Source organism: Pelophylax lessonae (assembly GCF_965119305.1).
Source record: "Pelophylax lessonae genome assembly, chromosome: 2".
NCBI lineage: Eukaryota > Metazoa > Chordata > Amphibia > Anura > Ranidae > Pelophylax > Pelophylax lessonae.
The window spans coordinates 444620884-444637186 of NC_138769.1; the positions used below are offsets into that span (position 1 = coordinate 444620884).

At 42.2% G+C, this 16303-nt stretch overlaps 1 protein-coding gene across 2 annotated transcripts in view; it reads left to right on the forward strand.

Moving 5' to 3' along the window:
- The window catches only part of MAP4K4 (mitogen-activated protein kinase kinase kinase kinase 4), a 340786-nt gene extending 326180 nt beyond the window's left edge, over nucleotides 1-14606 (forward strand). For both annotated transcript variants that reach the window (XM_082246630.1, XM_082246631.1), the window contains 5 exons: nucleotides 1481-1581; nucleotides 10750-10899; nucleotides 11908-12067; nucleotides 12215-12354; nucleotides 12815-14606. In XM_082246630.1, coding sequence (XP_082102756.1) covers nucleotides 1481-1581; nucleotides 10750-10899; nucleotides 11908-12067; nucleotides 12215-12354; nucleotides 12815-12898 — 635 coding nt within the window. In that variant the 3' untranslated portion in view covers nucleotides 12899-14606. The remainder of the gene's footprint in view (nucleotides 1-1480; nucleotides 1582-10749; nucleotides 10900-11907; nucleotides 12068-12214; nucleotides 12355-12814) is intronic.
- Nucleotides 14607-16303: the final 1697 nt, after the last annotated feature.

A 16303-nucleotide genomic window follows, 5' to 3' on the forward strand; every position in this document is an offset into this window, starting at 1 on the left:
CTTAAACTAGAAGCTTCTCAGCAGGGATGGCTTTCATGCTCAGACTGGTCCTTTTCTGTGTGAGACTTATCTGTGTGTTAAAATCCCAATACTATCACTATTGAATTGCAGCACTATCAAATAGTCTGCTTTGATTATATGTTTAACACAGCCTGGTTTAGCCATTTTACCATTTGTTGGTTCCTTTTGACCCAAAAATATTGTTTAGTAATAATAAACTGAAGATCACAATTATGGGATACTTTTAAGGGGTCTATTAATAATAATAATAATCATAATATTAATAATAGAAAAAACAAAATGGGTATTTATACAACAAAAGTGCATGCACATTATATTTGTGCTAACTAACCAGCTGATGGGACAGAGTCAAATGTTCTTAAAATAGTATTAAACCCTCAGCGTTTTTTAGCCTACTATATTGAGCACAATAAAATAAACATTCCACAGTAAACTGTTTGTTAAAATTCCTACCCCAGCACTTTTAATTTACAACTTTTACTGCTGCCACCTCATGTTTATCAGTGCTACTTCCCTGAACTTCCAGTCTTCACAGGAAAGAATTACCAGTGCACAGTGCAATCTCGAGCCAGTCTGGAAAGTTGGAGGAGGAGGTTAGAGCCAGGTGTTGGGCTGGACCAGCCATGGGATGACAGCGGACTTCAGCCCGCTGCTGCTGAAAATGGGTCACAGGAGATTAGAACAAACTGCACTCCTGTGATCCGCAGGAGAAGTACAGCCAAACAAGCTTTGGCTGTACTTTTCCTTTTAAAGGAAATTGAAAAATAAGACTAGCTGGCATGATTAACAGATAGTAGTAGTTGGTCACATTCAACTGGACTGAAGATGTTTGAAGATGTTTTGTAGCTTATCCAAGCCACTTGTTTAATCAGTGTCAGGAACATAACCTGCCATCTTATCCACACAGGTAGCACAGTCAACTTAATAGAATCCCTATAAAAAGCGCCAAGGCAGTTGAATATCCAAGAATACTGTGAAAAGTTGTGTTATTGCCATTTTTCTACTTACTTAATTCCATCCTTGGTGTCAAGTCTGCATAGGTGTAAATCTTTAGAATTTCATCTCTAACTGCTGTCAAATCACTGGACGGAGATGTTAAAATGGCAATACACGTGTAAGACAGATGGTGCTGAGGGCCCACTCCTGTTTAGGGATAGTGGTTTCAGTTTGATTTTAGATGGCCAGTTTTACGCCTTTAGCAAACTATTTGTCCTACCTTTTCAAAATGTAAAACTTATATGTCCCTCTCTTACAGAAAAACAGAGACTGCAGACAGAGCATCATGTCAAGTTTTTTAGTTTGCCCATACTTCCACTCTTTGCTTTCTTATTGTAGATGACCATAACATATTGTATGCATGCACTTCTCTACAAGATTTCTGAGAAATTGTATGTTCTTATAATTCTAGAATGCATAACGATGCTTATATATTCATTATCGGACTTGTTTTGTTTTTCAGTAAAATATGAGCGCATCAAGTTTTTGGTAATTGCTTTAAAAAGTTCAGTGGAAGTCTATGCCTGGGCACCAAAGCCATACCACAAGTTTATGGCCTTTAAGGTCAGTAATTTGACTTTAACTTGTTATGTAGTTTGAGAAAATGCGGAAAGTCTTTTTTCCCCTTATGTAGTGGCAGTTCCTTGACCATCTCTACCCAACTTACTGGCAAGGTGATTCAACTTCTGTCTTTATAAATCTCTTGATCATCCAGTGGTGAGATTTCCCTGCCATTCCGGATTTCAGCCATTCTGAGCCAAACACTGGTGTCCTTATTCTAAGTGTACGCACAATGCTTAATTTACAAATAAAAAAGTACGTTTAAGCCCCAAACACACAGGCTCAACGTTGGGAGACATCGGCAGGCTCAATAAAAATAAATAAAAGTGTATGTTGGTTTGGAACTACAGTACACCTTCCTTTCTCTTTCGCTCATTGACAGACGTAGTCTTCTTGATTCTCAAGAGCTGGGTTATGTTGTCTCCGCAGGAGTAGGACTAGGCAGAAAGACAAAACGTTCTGGCTCCACCTTAGGGGCAGTCCCTGAGGGTATATCCTCCCTCTCTCTGCTACAGGGAATCAGTTTTTTTCTGTCTAGTCAGGAGTAAGGACCTAAGTTCCTTGCTGGGATCTTTTGGTCCTGGCAAGACTTTTTTTCTTTAAGAAAAAGATATTTTTTAGGTAGTTTTCTCCAGTGTTTTTTCCTGTGAGATCTTCAAGCAAAAATGCCGGACTGGGCGACACTTGTGGTCACCCCAGCCGGCCTACGAGCGCGCGCAGACCATGGCATTGCGCTTGGTCGGCCGCGACATATTCAAGTAAGTATGCGGGGCCGGGCGACGGGCTGGATGTTGAGATCCAGTGGTCACCCCGGTTTCTGCCTACGAGCGCGTGCAGACCAGAGCTCCGCGCTGGGTCGGCCGCGACGGAGTCCCAGTGAAGGGACTGACTTTGCGAGTTAAAAGTCTCGCTTGGACGCCAGGTACCAGAGAGTCGAGGCGTCCGGAGTGGTCCACAAACCCCCACCCCGGTGGAGAGGGTATTGTGAAGAGAGGGTGCCTGTTGGTTCGGTATGGTGAGTAAACGTTCCCTTTTTTCCTCGTTATGAGGCAGTATGTATTATGGGCCCCTCCATATATGGTCAGTATATATCTGATACTTACAAGTCCCCCTTGTAATACAGCATGTGTTTGTGGGAAGTGGACTTGGTTTAAGAGCTAACACTCTACCCAGCAGACTGTAACATTACAGCAGACATAGGAGGTATAATCCTACCTTATGTGTAGTGTATCTTCTGTAGATCCATATATCGCCTCTTAGCAGAGATGCAGGTGGATGTGCTGGGAAACCGATTTCGGCGGTCCGCCGCCATTTTGCCGTAGACCGAATGCATGTATGTCCTCAGGTCACGCCGGCCGCCATGTTTTTGGAGTCTTATGTCTCTTCTATGGGGGGCGGCCATGTTTTGTGAGCCCAGCTACCTCGTGGAGAGCTGGGAACGCCGGAAGGCGTACACAGGGGGCGGAGCCACGCCTTCTACCCGGGAAAAAGCAAACAGCTCCTTCCAGTCTGTGTAAAACAGACGCTGACTGCAGTTGGTTGGAAACTGCACTGCATCGGTTGGTGAGCCTTGGGGGTCTCTCTCTCTCTCTGTGGGATCGAGAAGCAGGTACTCTGAGGGGCGCTATTGCGCTAGGGGGAGACACACAAAAAAAAAAAGAAAGTTTTTTTGTTTTGCTGGCAAAGGTGTCCTGTATTAACATGGACCCTGCCACTCATGTATCTCCTCCGGATCCCCTCGAGGGGTCTGCGGGATCCTCCAGCACCCCATTGACAATTGAATCATTGTCAGCTATTATGGAAACTTTTGTGTCCCGGGTGGAAGTGGCTTGTCAGGGACAGGGCGCAAGAAAGCAACCCCCGCCTAACCCCTTATTATCTGAAACCTCGGACTCAGACTCTGAGCCTATTTCTGCAGTTGCAGGTACTTCATCTGGGATTGGTGTCTCGGGTCCTGTCTCTTCAGACAGTGAGGAGGATGTTTCGGCATCCGCCATAGCCCGAGAGGAAGCGTTGGTAAACGCACTCATTGTATCTGTTCAAGAAACATTAAGATTACAGGGTATTCCATCAGAAATAGCTGAAACTGAAATCCCTTTTGGGACTAAAAAACGCATCAAAGTGGCGAAGGTTTTTCCATTGCCCAAATGTTTTGGCAATCCAATCGAAGAAGAATGGCGTCTGCCAAAACGCACTTTTACTATTTCTAAACGCATTGACAGGCGTTATCCGTTTGAGGAAACCCTTATTAAGAAATGGACAGAACCACCTGTGGTGGATTCACCAATTGCTAGATTGAATAAAGCCACGGTTATTCCTTTAGAAGACGCTCCGTCTTTTAAAGATCCAGTGGATCGCAAGATAGAAGCTATGTCTCGCACCATGTTTTCCTTGATTGGATCAGCTTTCAGACCTATAATAGCTATTGGTCTGGTTTCGCAGGCTGTAACTGAATGGACCAAGTGGTTACGCCGGGACTTAGAAGAGGTCCCTCAGGCGGTATCAGATTTGTTGGAACAAATGATACAGGGGTTACAGTTTGTGTGTGATGCGGCGTTAGACGCCACTCCATTATTGGCGCGAGCATCAGTCTCAGCAGTGGTTCTCAGGCGTACACTGTGGCTAAAAGGTTGGTTAGCCGACCAAAGTTCCAAAAAAGCATTGGCTAATATCCCCTTTTCAGGAGAGCGTCTATTTGGAGCCAACTTAGATGAGATCATTAAAGATCTCACGGGTGGAAAGAGCACCTTTTTACCGCAAAATTTTAAAGGTAGAGGAACTCGTCAAAGACAAGGGCCTTCTTTTTCTGCTCACAAGAGATTTTTTCGTCCCGCGGGTGAAAAAACTAAGTCCTCCAAAGCTCCTGCAGGAGGCGTCAGGGGTCGTTGGTCGGGCAAGCAAAAGCCCGCCCCCTCCAGACCTGAAGATAAACCATCCAAAGCCTGAAGGTGCGCCCCCACCCATAACTAACGTCTTCGCCGGTTCCCGGATCCATGGCTTTCCAGAATCCCGGACAAATGGGTTTGCGAAGTCATAAGGTCAGGGTACAAGATCGAGTTTCGATCTCTCCCACCGGCGCGATTCTTCCCTTCCAATATCCGACTATCCGCAGATCGTTTAGAAGATCTGCGGAGAGCAGTCACAGATTTACTACAACAAGGAGTGGTAGTCCACGTTCCTTGGACAGAACGGTTTCAAGGGTTTTATTCAAACCTGTTTACAATACCCAGGAAAGAGGGCAAAGTGCGTCCAATTCTGGACTTAAGAGCACTCAATTCTTTCGTCAACATAAGAAGATTCAGAATGGAGTCCATTTGCACGGTAGCAGCCTTCCTGCATCCAGGGGATGTCCTAGCGTCCATAGACATCAAGGACGCCTATCTTCACATTCCCATTTTCGCAGGACATCAGCGGTTTCTACGCTTTTCCGTAGAGGAGAACCACTATCAGTTTGTGGCGTTACCTTTCGGTCTCGCCACGGCTCCGCGGGTCTTCACAAAGGTGTTGGCCCCAATGTTGGCACTTCTGCGCCAAAGAGGTATATCGATCCTTGGTTACCTAGACGATCTTCTGCTTCATGCAGAGTCTCCTCAGACCTTGCTACAAAACATAGAAATTACTATGATTTCTTTACAGGAATTCGGGTGGCTGGTGAACCAGCAAAAGTCATTTCTGGTTCCCACCCAGAGGCTCGAATATCTGGGTCTAATTCTAGACACAGTCAGGACGAGAGTTTTTCTTCCGGTAGGGAAACTCCGAAAGATTCAATCAGCAGTCCAGTTGTTACTGTCCAACAGCTGGTCTTCCCTTCGGACTTGCATGAGGGTTCTGGGGTTGATGGTGGCTTCGTTCGAAGCAGTCCCATTTGCCCAGTCCCATACCCGAATTCTTCAGCAAGAGATTCTTCTCAGATGGAATCGGAATCCGGAATCCCTGGACAATCAGATCCGATTGAGCAAACAGACCAGAGAGTCTCTGGTCTGGTGGCTTCGGTCTCCGATGCTCAGCCAGGGAAAGTCATTTCTGCCAATATATTGGACGATAGTGACCACGGATGCCAGTCTATCCGGATGGGGAGGAATTCTCGGTCAGTTATCTGTCCAGGGACTTTGGTCCCCGGAAGAATCCAGGTTACCGATAAATGTATTGGAACTGAGAGCGATCAGACTTTGTCTGATTCACTGGACCGAGCAGCTCCAGGGCAGCCCGGTTCGGATCCAGTCGGACAATGCCACGGCCGTGGCTTATGTCAATCACCAGGGGGGCACCAAGAGTGTCCGAGCGGCCAAAGAAGTGGCTTGCATTCTTCGCTGGGCGGAACGATTTGTTCCAGCAATCTCTGCGGTGTTCATTCCGGGGGTGGAGAATTGGCAGGCAGATTATCTCAGCCGTCAGACCCTGGATCAGGGGGAATGGTCCCTCCATCCAGACGTTTTCCACCAGTTGTGCCTACGGTGGGGCACCCCGGATGTGGATCTGTTGGCATCACGATTCAACAGGAAAGTTCAGAGATTCGTGGCTCGCTCCCGCGATCCTCTAGCAGAAACCGCAGACGCACTGATCGCCCCGTGGGGGCAATACCAGCTAATATATGCCTTCCCTCCTCTCGCGTTACTGCCAAGACTTCTTCGCAGGGTAGAGGAGGAAGGAATCCCAGTAATCCTGGTAGCTCCGGACTGGCCTCGTCGAGCTTGGTACGCCGACATGGTCAGACTGGTGGCGGACGTCCCGTGGAGACTTCCTCTCAGGGAGGATCTACTGTCTCAGGGACCGATCTTCCATCCTGCTTTACGATCGCTGGCTTTAACGGCCTGGCTATTGAGACCCAGGTGCTGAAGGACAAAGGTTTGTCAGCTTCAGTTATTCCTACTCTAGTTGAAGCAAGGAAAGCGACTTCCAGAAAGATTTATCATCGCACATGGAAGTCCTACATTGCATGGTGTGAACCTTTGGGGTTCCGTCCTCGGTCTTATTCGATTAGTCGAATATTGGCTTTTCTGCAACAAGGGGTTGAGCAGAAACTGGCCTTGAGTACTATCAAGGGTCAGGTCTCAGCATTAGCCATCTTCTTTCAGAAGCCTTTGGCTACTCATTCCTTGGTGCGGAACTTCATCCAGGGGGTGCGACATCTGGCTCCGCCAGTGCACGCGCCGTTACCCCCCTGGGATCTTAATTTAGTGTTGTCGGTTCTTCAGAAACCTCCCTTTGAAGATATTAGGGAGATTCCTCTACCCACGTTGTCCCAGAAGGTGGCCTTCTTGGTGGCTATTACTTCTGCACGCAGGGTGTCAGAACTGGCCGCATTATCTTGTCGTTCACCATATCTGGTGGTTCATAGAGATAAGGTGGTTCTTCGTCCGAATCCATCCTTCCTACCAAAAGTGGTTTCAGAATTTCATCTGAATGAAGAAATTGTATTACCTTCCCTGTGTCCTAAGCCCAGTCATCCTCGGGAGTTTGCTTTACACTCCTTGGATGTGGTCCGGGCGATCAGGGTATACTTGAAAACGACAGACTCGTTTCGCAAGACGGATTCACTTTTTGTGATCCCAGATGGACCCAAAAAGGGGTTGCCTGCATCTGCCGCGACCATTTCCAGATGGATCAGACAGACGGTAGTACAGGCTTATTCTATTAAGGGTCGGGAGCCCCCGTTCCCTGTTAAGGCGCACTCCACTCGGGCACTTAGTGCGTCATGGGCCTTTCGCCATCAGGCGTCAGTGGTCCAGGTGTGCAAGGCGGCTACCTGGTCGTCGGTGCATACCTTTACTAAACATTATAAAGTTGATGTAATGGCATCGTCTGATGCCTCATTTGGCCGCAAGGTTTTGCAGGCCGCAATTTGAGGAGACCAGTGGTCTACCTCGAGGGTTTTTTCCGTTGGAAAATTTTTCTTTAGTCTCATTCTTTGTTTATAATGAGCCTTTAAAACTTCTAGTTTGGCACCAGTTGGGCCTTCTAGATTGGATTTGATTTTGTCAATCCCACCCCTCATTTGTGGCACTGCTTCTGGATGTCCCAGCTCTTGAGAATCAAGAAGACTACGTCTGTCAATGAGCGATAGAGAAAAATGGATTTTTGTAAGATCTTACCGTAAAATCCTTTTCTCTTAAGCTCATTGACAGACGTAGTACCCGCCCCTCTATCATTGAGTTGGGTTGGGTTAAATTCTCTGTACTGCTTTAAAACAGAACTGATTCCCTGTAGCAGAGAGAGGGAGGATATACCCTCAGGGACTGCCCCTAAGGTGGAGCCAGAACGTTTTGTCTTTCTGCCTAGTCCTACTCCTGCGGAGACAACATAACCCAGCTCTTGAGAATCAAGAAGACTACGTCTGTCGATGAGCTTAAGAGAAAAGGATTTTACGGTAAGATCTTACAAAAATCCATTTTTTACCAAAGTGCCACAATGTGAAAATACAGTATGTGATTTTAGCATGATAAAAAGTGCTTTGAAAACTATTTGTAAATACTTTAAATGTTACAAACTCCCTTCAACTTAAAAGCAAACCCAATGTAAAACAGTCAAAGTGCTAGTGTTTCATAAAAAACCCAGCAAGTGTAATCGCATCAATACAGTGCTCAATGCTCCCCAAACAACTGAATATCTGTGTACTATTCAAAAAAATCCTGTACTATGAGACACTTTTCACTTAAAGTGTTACTAAACCCACAACAGTAAAATCTGTCTGTATATGCAGAATAGCATGCTTCTTATACTCAATGTGTAACTTAAGTGATTAATCCTCTGCATTGTGTAAAAAGGCTATGTGATCCTGTATGCACATATCTTCCCCCTCCTGCACGTTAACTCTTGACAAGTCCTGGTAAGCCACAGTAAAGGCCCGTACACACACGCAGATCGTCGTCATACAAACGTCAGCGGACGAAAGATCTGCCGATTGTATGCGTGTTAGTATGGTGCCTCCGACAGATGTCTGCACACAATCTGCGGACAAGAGTCTTTCTTGCAAACATGAAAATTTTTGTCTGCAGACACCAGAACGGACGATTGTTCGCCTGTCAGTACAGAAATCAGCCGACAGACCGCAGATTTGCAAGACTGGGCATGCTCAGAAAATAAAAAACACAGGGAAAGTTAACCATTACATGACATCACTTCTGCAGTCAGCTGAAGTCTGCGGACAAAATTCTTGTGCTGTCCTTGTGCTGTCTTTGCACTTTTCAACAGACACCGACATCCCGGGGAGAAAAGACGAACATTTGTATGACGACGATCTGCGTGTGTGTACGGGGCTTTAGTGTAGTTCAGCTGCACATGCTCAGTTTGGTCTCACTTCCTGAGTTTAGATGAGATATTCAGATCACATGATATTAACATCACACATTTGGGTGTGTATATAGATTCTAAATGACAGCCCAGTCCCTCCGTCCTCCTCCATGCCCAGTAACTAAAAAAAAAAACATGGTGGGTGGGATGTCACATCTTGATTGATGGTCCGCCTCCCATAAAAGCATGTGGACACTGGCTGTAGGGGATTTCAAGAGGCAGTGATTCCCATAAAGGAGAACACCACTGTACTGTATATGTTTTTGCAGTGTCCTTTTTTGACTCCACAACAGCATCAGTTACAGCCTGCAGACGTGCATATTGAGGTCATAGAGATTTCTAAACTTTTAAAAATGCATTTCCCCATTTCTAAATTCATAAATAATACGGATCATACCAAAAATGTGTTTTCTTTTTTTTTCATATTTGTGATCTTTCTTTCTGTTTCTGTGCCTTTCCTCTCTCTCTCTCTCTCTCTTGTCACCCTCATCCCACCTAGCAACTAACACCCCACCCCCTGTCATCCTCATCCTCTTCATCACACCTGGCAACCCTCTTATACCTTGCTAACACCCCACCCCCTGTCATCCTCATCTTCATCACACCTGGCAACCCACTGATACTTTCCTAATACACCTTCTGCCAGCTTCCAAACACCTGCATTGAGAAAGCAGTTTATTCCAATGTTGAGAGGACAAGGGTCTCTTCCCCACAAATGTGTGATGGTGGATAATGGGGTTTGTGGACATGGGCATATTAAAATTTGTAACACTTTGCGAACAATAAAGATGCCACCCCAGGTGAATGATTAAGTGTTACTAAATCCACAGTAGTAAAATCAGTCTGTATATGCAGTAAAGCATGTTGGTTATACCCCTTAGTGTGGATCCAAAGGGGTTTATCCTCTGCATTGTTTAAAAAGGCTATTAGATCCAGTCTTCTCTGGTCATCTCCTTCTTCCACAGACTCCAAACAAGTTAGTCTATAGAGTCAGGCTGCATAGGTTAGTGTGTATTGTTGGGGAGTTTTTTTTTCTTGGGAGGTACATGTGATCAGCACTGTCCAGACATGTTTAGACAGAGAATCAAGGGTCTTGAATCCTGATAGGACAATTGTGGGAGAAATAAAAACTCCTCCTACAATCTATCAGCACTCACTGATACAAGTCACAAGATTGCTCTATGCAGCTGATGAAAAAAGGTATTTATCAGTTTATATTTACTAAAATATTTGCATTTCTATGTTCTGTGGGAGACCAGATCTAGTGAATGCAGGATATGGGTTTAGTAACACTTTAATACTTAAAATCAAAAGAACAATTCAAACAGTCTCTATATAATTAGTGAAAGTCTTTATTAGGTGCTCATAAATAAAGTGCTGTATCCACTCTGCGTGATGTATGCCACATGTGCTGCCCCTCCAGGAACACACTCACCAGGGATCCTTGACCCCTTAAAATTTGAAAGGTCAAATAATGCTTTAAAGATAACACATCTGTTGGTTCCAGAATGGGTATGGGAATTAAGTAAAATGGTTTTGTTTTTGTTTTTTTAATACATAGTTTATAGAAAATTCATTCTTTGATTAAAAAAATGTCACTCAAAATAAAGCTTTGATTGTCCCAAGAACACAGTCAGACTCCCTACAAAATAGTAGCACACCACAATGGCCCTTTCACACAGGCATCATCAGTTCAGTCTCATTTTTTGCTGAGACTACTCCATCAAGTTATATCACTTTACATAACAGCAGAAACCTAGCCCAACCCTATCCCCAACTGTAAGTCCAAACGAGCCCTTGCATTCACAATGAGAATTAAAATGTGGTTGGCAATAATTTTTTTTTTTTAACTACATTGCAAACTCATGTGCTTTCTTGCAGTCATTTGGAGATTTGGTACACAGGCCCCTGTTAGTGGATTTAACAGTTGAAGAAGGACAGAGGTTGAAAGTGATCTATGGTTCCTGTGCTGGATTTCATGCTGTGGATGTGGACTCGGGAGCAGTCTATGACATCTATCTACCAACGCATGTAAGGAGTGTTACTGTGTAGTAAGAAAATGCAAGCAACCATTCAGTTTGTGAAACACGAGCACCGTTTACAAGGAGTTTATAGACACCCAGACTAAAAGTTGTCAATGAGTGTAGACTCCAAATGGTCTTTTTTTGTTTTTCTTGGTAGCTTCCTTTAATCAGATCAGCGTTTTCTGCATCCTCAATGTGGGTCATGGATAACAGGGTTCAGAATTTATATAGGATTCTGAAAGAACATATTCCCTCTAATGTTGACTGCCATTTACAACATTAGCTAAAAAATAATTGTTTTCCAGCCAAACTATTTGTTTCCATGGGCTTTGGAGGCATTTTGGGAGTGTGGAACAGCTTGTGGGAAGGGTATTGCAGTGAGAATAAATGGCAATGCCTATGTGGAGCCCTAGTAAAGCAGGATTTTTTAAATAAATAATGATCAAAACTCTATAGTTAAAAAAATCTCGAACAGTGTGTGGGTAATGCCTCTCTTGCTATGTCTGTCCACAAAACACAGAGGTTTATCGGAGAAAAGAAACGTTCTCCCTAGTACGTATGGATTTTGAGGGAGAGAAGCACTTAAGCAGTGGGAAACTTTGAGAACTCTCTGCATGCTCTGTTAAATAAAAAAAAGCTATGGGAAGGAGATGTAACCAAGCACTCTATAAGCGTTTGATCATTCAACAAAAGCAATGAACAGACTAGAAAAAGTTATCATAGTTTCCCTTTACACTCAGTATGGGGTATCTGTCAAAGATTTCAGATTGGCTCATTTTTTATTTGTTCTTAATACCCTGTGGATATCTGTAATCATTCCTTTCACTTATTTTGTATATTTATTATCAACACTGTCAGAAAACACACACCACCTGTTTGAGTACCTTTTTAAAACCGAGCATACAAACAAGTAAAATTGACATGCAGGTCTCGTAGTTTCTAGATTGAGCAAAGGTCTGTATGAGCTGCAGTATATATGTTCACTAGTAAACATTATATTTGGATTGTGTTCTAGATCCAGAGCAGTATCCAGCCACATGCTATTATCATCCTTCCAAATACAGATGGCATGGAGTTACTAGTTTGTTATGAAGATGAAGGAGTTTATGTCAATACATATGGCAGGATCACCAAAGATGTGGTTCTTCAATGGGGAGAAATGCCTACATCAGTTGGTACGTTGCATTTAGAGTTCTGTTTGAACATTTGTATTTCTTTTGCCTAAACATTTCTGCTTTTCAGTAATTGTTTTTTACTGTTTTTTGGTAGTGATTATTGTTGCTTGCTATGGTTTTTCAGGTTTCTTTTATGTTTCTTTACAGCATATATCCGATCTAACCAGATAATGGGATGGGGCGAGAAAGCCATTGAAATCCGATCTGTAGAAACTGGTCATCTCGATGGAGTATTTATGCATAAAAGGGCACAAAGACTAAAATTTCTGTGTGAAAGAAATGATAAGGTAAAGTTTATATAGGACAACCAGAAGCATTTGATGGTATTTAGATGATGATTTAGCAGTTTGTAGTTTTTTAGAGTAAAACATTTACTTCTAGTCAACATAGAAGCAGAAATGCATTGTTGATGTTTGTGCTTCTGTTCAACTTCTCTGACTTTTTGACTTGTAGTGGGTGGTTGGTTATGGTACCAGTAATTGTTTTTAGGTCTTGGTCTAACTAGGGCAGCTCCTCTGAGTTGTGACATTGAAATGTTTTAAAGCAGGATGTTTGATTTCATTTGAAATGTGTATCTATGTTAACTAAAGGTGTAGAGCGAACAATGCTGTTGCTTTTTATCCAAGTCCTGTCTGTAATTTATTATGCTTGTATAATGCGTAATCTATCAGACTTCATGTGTGGAATGTGTATATATCTGCTCAGTGCAAGAACCCTGTGTCTGATTCTTATCGTTTTATCTTTCAGGTTTTCTTTGCTTCCGTACGGTCTGGTGGAAGCAGTCAAGTATATTTCATGACCCTCGGCAGGAGTTCTCTACTGAGCTGGTAATGCGTGGAACTGCTGATACCTCCCCTACAGTCTTCATGATCTCCGTAACTTGAAATAATTTACAACTGGAGTACAACCTGCGCACTGATGTTGATATATTTGTTCAAGATGGAGTTTGCATTCATTTAGTGGATCTTTTTTGTTTCTAACTTAGGGGAGAAGATGACAGAACTTTATTGCAGCTTGCAAAAGGCAACTGAGGCTGCAACTCCGGTGTCGGGTGCTTGTAAACATCTGAGATTTGACAGGAACCGCAAGCTTTTACTAATGTAGACACTTCCTGTTACTAAATTAACTTCTACATGAGAAGTTCAAAAATCACACTAAAAGCACCCTGTCACCATGAAAAATGGAGTTGTTTCTAACACGAGAGGGCAGACCAGGAGAACGTAACAAGCCTTTGTGATGATGCACAGCCAGGCTTACTAATATTTCAGTTATTTAATTTAGTGGGTTTTTTTTATTTTTGTTTGTTGGTTATGACAAAGGAAAGTTCATATAATAAAATGTATTTATAAAATGTGAAGGGCAGCAGCTAATGTTTTTATTTTTCACCCACAAAGTTTTGGGCCAATGTTGTGCATTGCTAAACTTTGCCTAAGTCCATGCAAATCATTCTTTTTGACTTCCTTGACTTGTATATCCCTACAGAATGTGTCACAGTATTAGCGCTGCCTCGTCCATTTTTTTTTTTTTTTATATTATTTCCTAGATCTCTGCAGTTAATGTGCATGCAGTGAATCAACCTAAACTTGTACTGTAGAAAGGGAACAAAACAGGGTTGCGAAGTTGGATGTTACAGGCAAATTCCAATCAGCTTATTATTTCTCCTACCTCATTTTGGGCAATGCACAAACCCCTTTGGTGCCATGACACCTGCAGCATCTTTGCAGACATCCTGGACGCTCAAGGGCTTGACAAAGAGGTTGTCTCATTTATCTTTATAACGTTAATGGCATATAACGTGAATGTGTAATTGAATACCAAATTTGTGCCAGATTGATCTCTTTGGCTAAGTTTGTCCAAGTTGAAACAATGGCACAAAATTGCTCCACGGCGGTGACAATACACGGATAAGGTCCATTTGGCTTTCATAGGGATTTTTTTTTTCCAGTTTCAATTCACCCTCCGTTTCACATTTATGTGTTTGATCCAAGACCCATAGGGTTTCACTTTTTGTGAAATGCAGATATAGCATCATGGGAGGGCCAGTGTTTTAGGCTAGTTCTCGGAATTGTATATTGTAGGACAGTAGGAGGGACACGGGAGGGGCGGGCTTGTTCATGAAGGGGAGCGACATATTCCTTTTGTAAGAATGCAATGCACTAAAACAATTCTACGAATGTAGTTAACAATGCTTATTCATAACTGACATGCTGTTCCTGTGTTTAGATGTGAGATTCCCAGTTCAGAATTTTTTATTGAAAATATAAAAGTCGGCTTTATTTTCTGAGCGTTTTGACATTTCTAATGTCTGGACAGGAATAACTTGTTCAGTGGCTACCCATTCTTTACTCAAGGTTCCTGGAGTGTACAGTGGTGGTTGATGTAGCAATGCACAGTGTCATTTATCATTCAACTCTTTTAAAATACTTTTTTTTTTTTTTTCCGGTGTGGGGTACATTGTTGACAGCTGCCTTAGGCTGTTCATTTGTGAACAGTTTCTCTTTCTAATATAGACTACTCTTCCTTTGTTTCTGCCATTGTATGATACTTTTTTTTTTTTATTCTTTATTTTTTTTTACTTTTGCTCTTGAGTGTGTAGTCTGGCTAATGAGCCACCTTGCATTTATGCTGGTTCTGATTAAGGAAATGATATCAACATGAACTGGGCAGATGAAAGGACTTTTCCTAATGGAATAGTTCTTGCAGTGTGAGCATTAATCTGCAGCCACTCCTTACATACATACCCATTTCCATGACATGGAAGCCTTATAACTAATGGCAGAAACATATATGTTTAAATTTTTTTTTTTTCTTTCCCAGTAGCACTGAAAAGTAATTCTAATGTGTACATGTGTGTACATTTAGTTCCATTTTTGTTGTAAAGGGCAGTGGACACTTAAAGTGAAGTTGTAAGCTTTCTGAGTGTAGTCTAAATAACCAGTACTAATCCTGGGTTCTGTTTGATACTTTGGCTTGTGGGAGTTTGTTTCATGGGTCTGTAGGGCTGTGTTCATGGGCTTTCAACATTTGTCTGCCACTGATTGCTTGTGTATTTTGCACCACCTGGGCATAAACTGCTGGTGTCCACTATAAAGACACTTGCATGAATGACAGTACTCAGACTATGATTGCTCACTGAGAAAAGTGCAACCTAAATACTGTAATCACATGATTTTATCAAACAGGAAAATCATCTATGTAGTTGGCACTCATGTAGAGCCTGTGCAGTAGTCCCAAAGCACAAGGATGGCACAGTTGGGGATTCTTGTGAGTGCATTCTCTTAACACCCCAATTGTCACATATTTCAGCATTTTTGTTGCTGATGTTAATCCAGATCTGTACTTAAATAATGATGAAGCCAATTGCCTAGAAAAAAAAACTATGCTACAGAAATGTCTTTGGTTAGAACAGCTGGATGTTCATATATAATATGTTTTAACAAATTGCTCTGGAGTCCCCAAACACTGGTGTCTTCACTGTTTTTTTTTTTTCTTCCAGCAAACATTATGTCCTACTGCAATTTTGTAATTTAAAACCAGTATTAACAGAAAAAACCACTATGTGATGATCATGGACGATATCTTTAATATCAGAAAGCAGAATACAGTTGCTCCTTGGTTTAGTTAATGCATAAGAAATAATATTCTTGTATGAATTACTGAAACTGTATGACTGCAGTGTTGCTTCCCTTTTTCTGTTTTATGCACATGTTACATTGGAGAAAATGTTTACATTTTTGTTAAACTAATGTGCATCACCTATTTATGTTTTTTTAAGTGAATTTTTGCATAATTTTAGTAATTCACATTTTGTGACCTATAACCTCAAACTTTTCTGATTAATAATAGTGCGAAAAGATAACCGTGACAAACTGCATACAATTACTAATTGTTGAACTGCAAAGCAGACTGGTGTCAAGTAAACATTCTCAGACATTTTGCAGTGCTATCTAACTTATGTCTACTGTGTTTCATGGAAATTCCTATTTTCCCCATTTTTCCTTAAATAAAATAAAAATTACACCTATAGTTATGTGGACTACATTTTTTTTAAATGGGAACAACGTTTTAAATACCTTTTTTATATTATACTTTTTTAGGTTTCATGTTATTGTAAATGTTGATGGTTTGAGAGTGTTCTCTACTGCTGACCACTAGATGGAGGTACATTTATAATGTATACTGTATTGCACACTCATTAGGATAGGAATCTCTTTTCAGACATGATCACACACTACA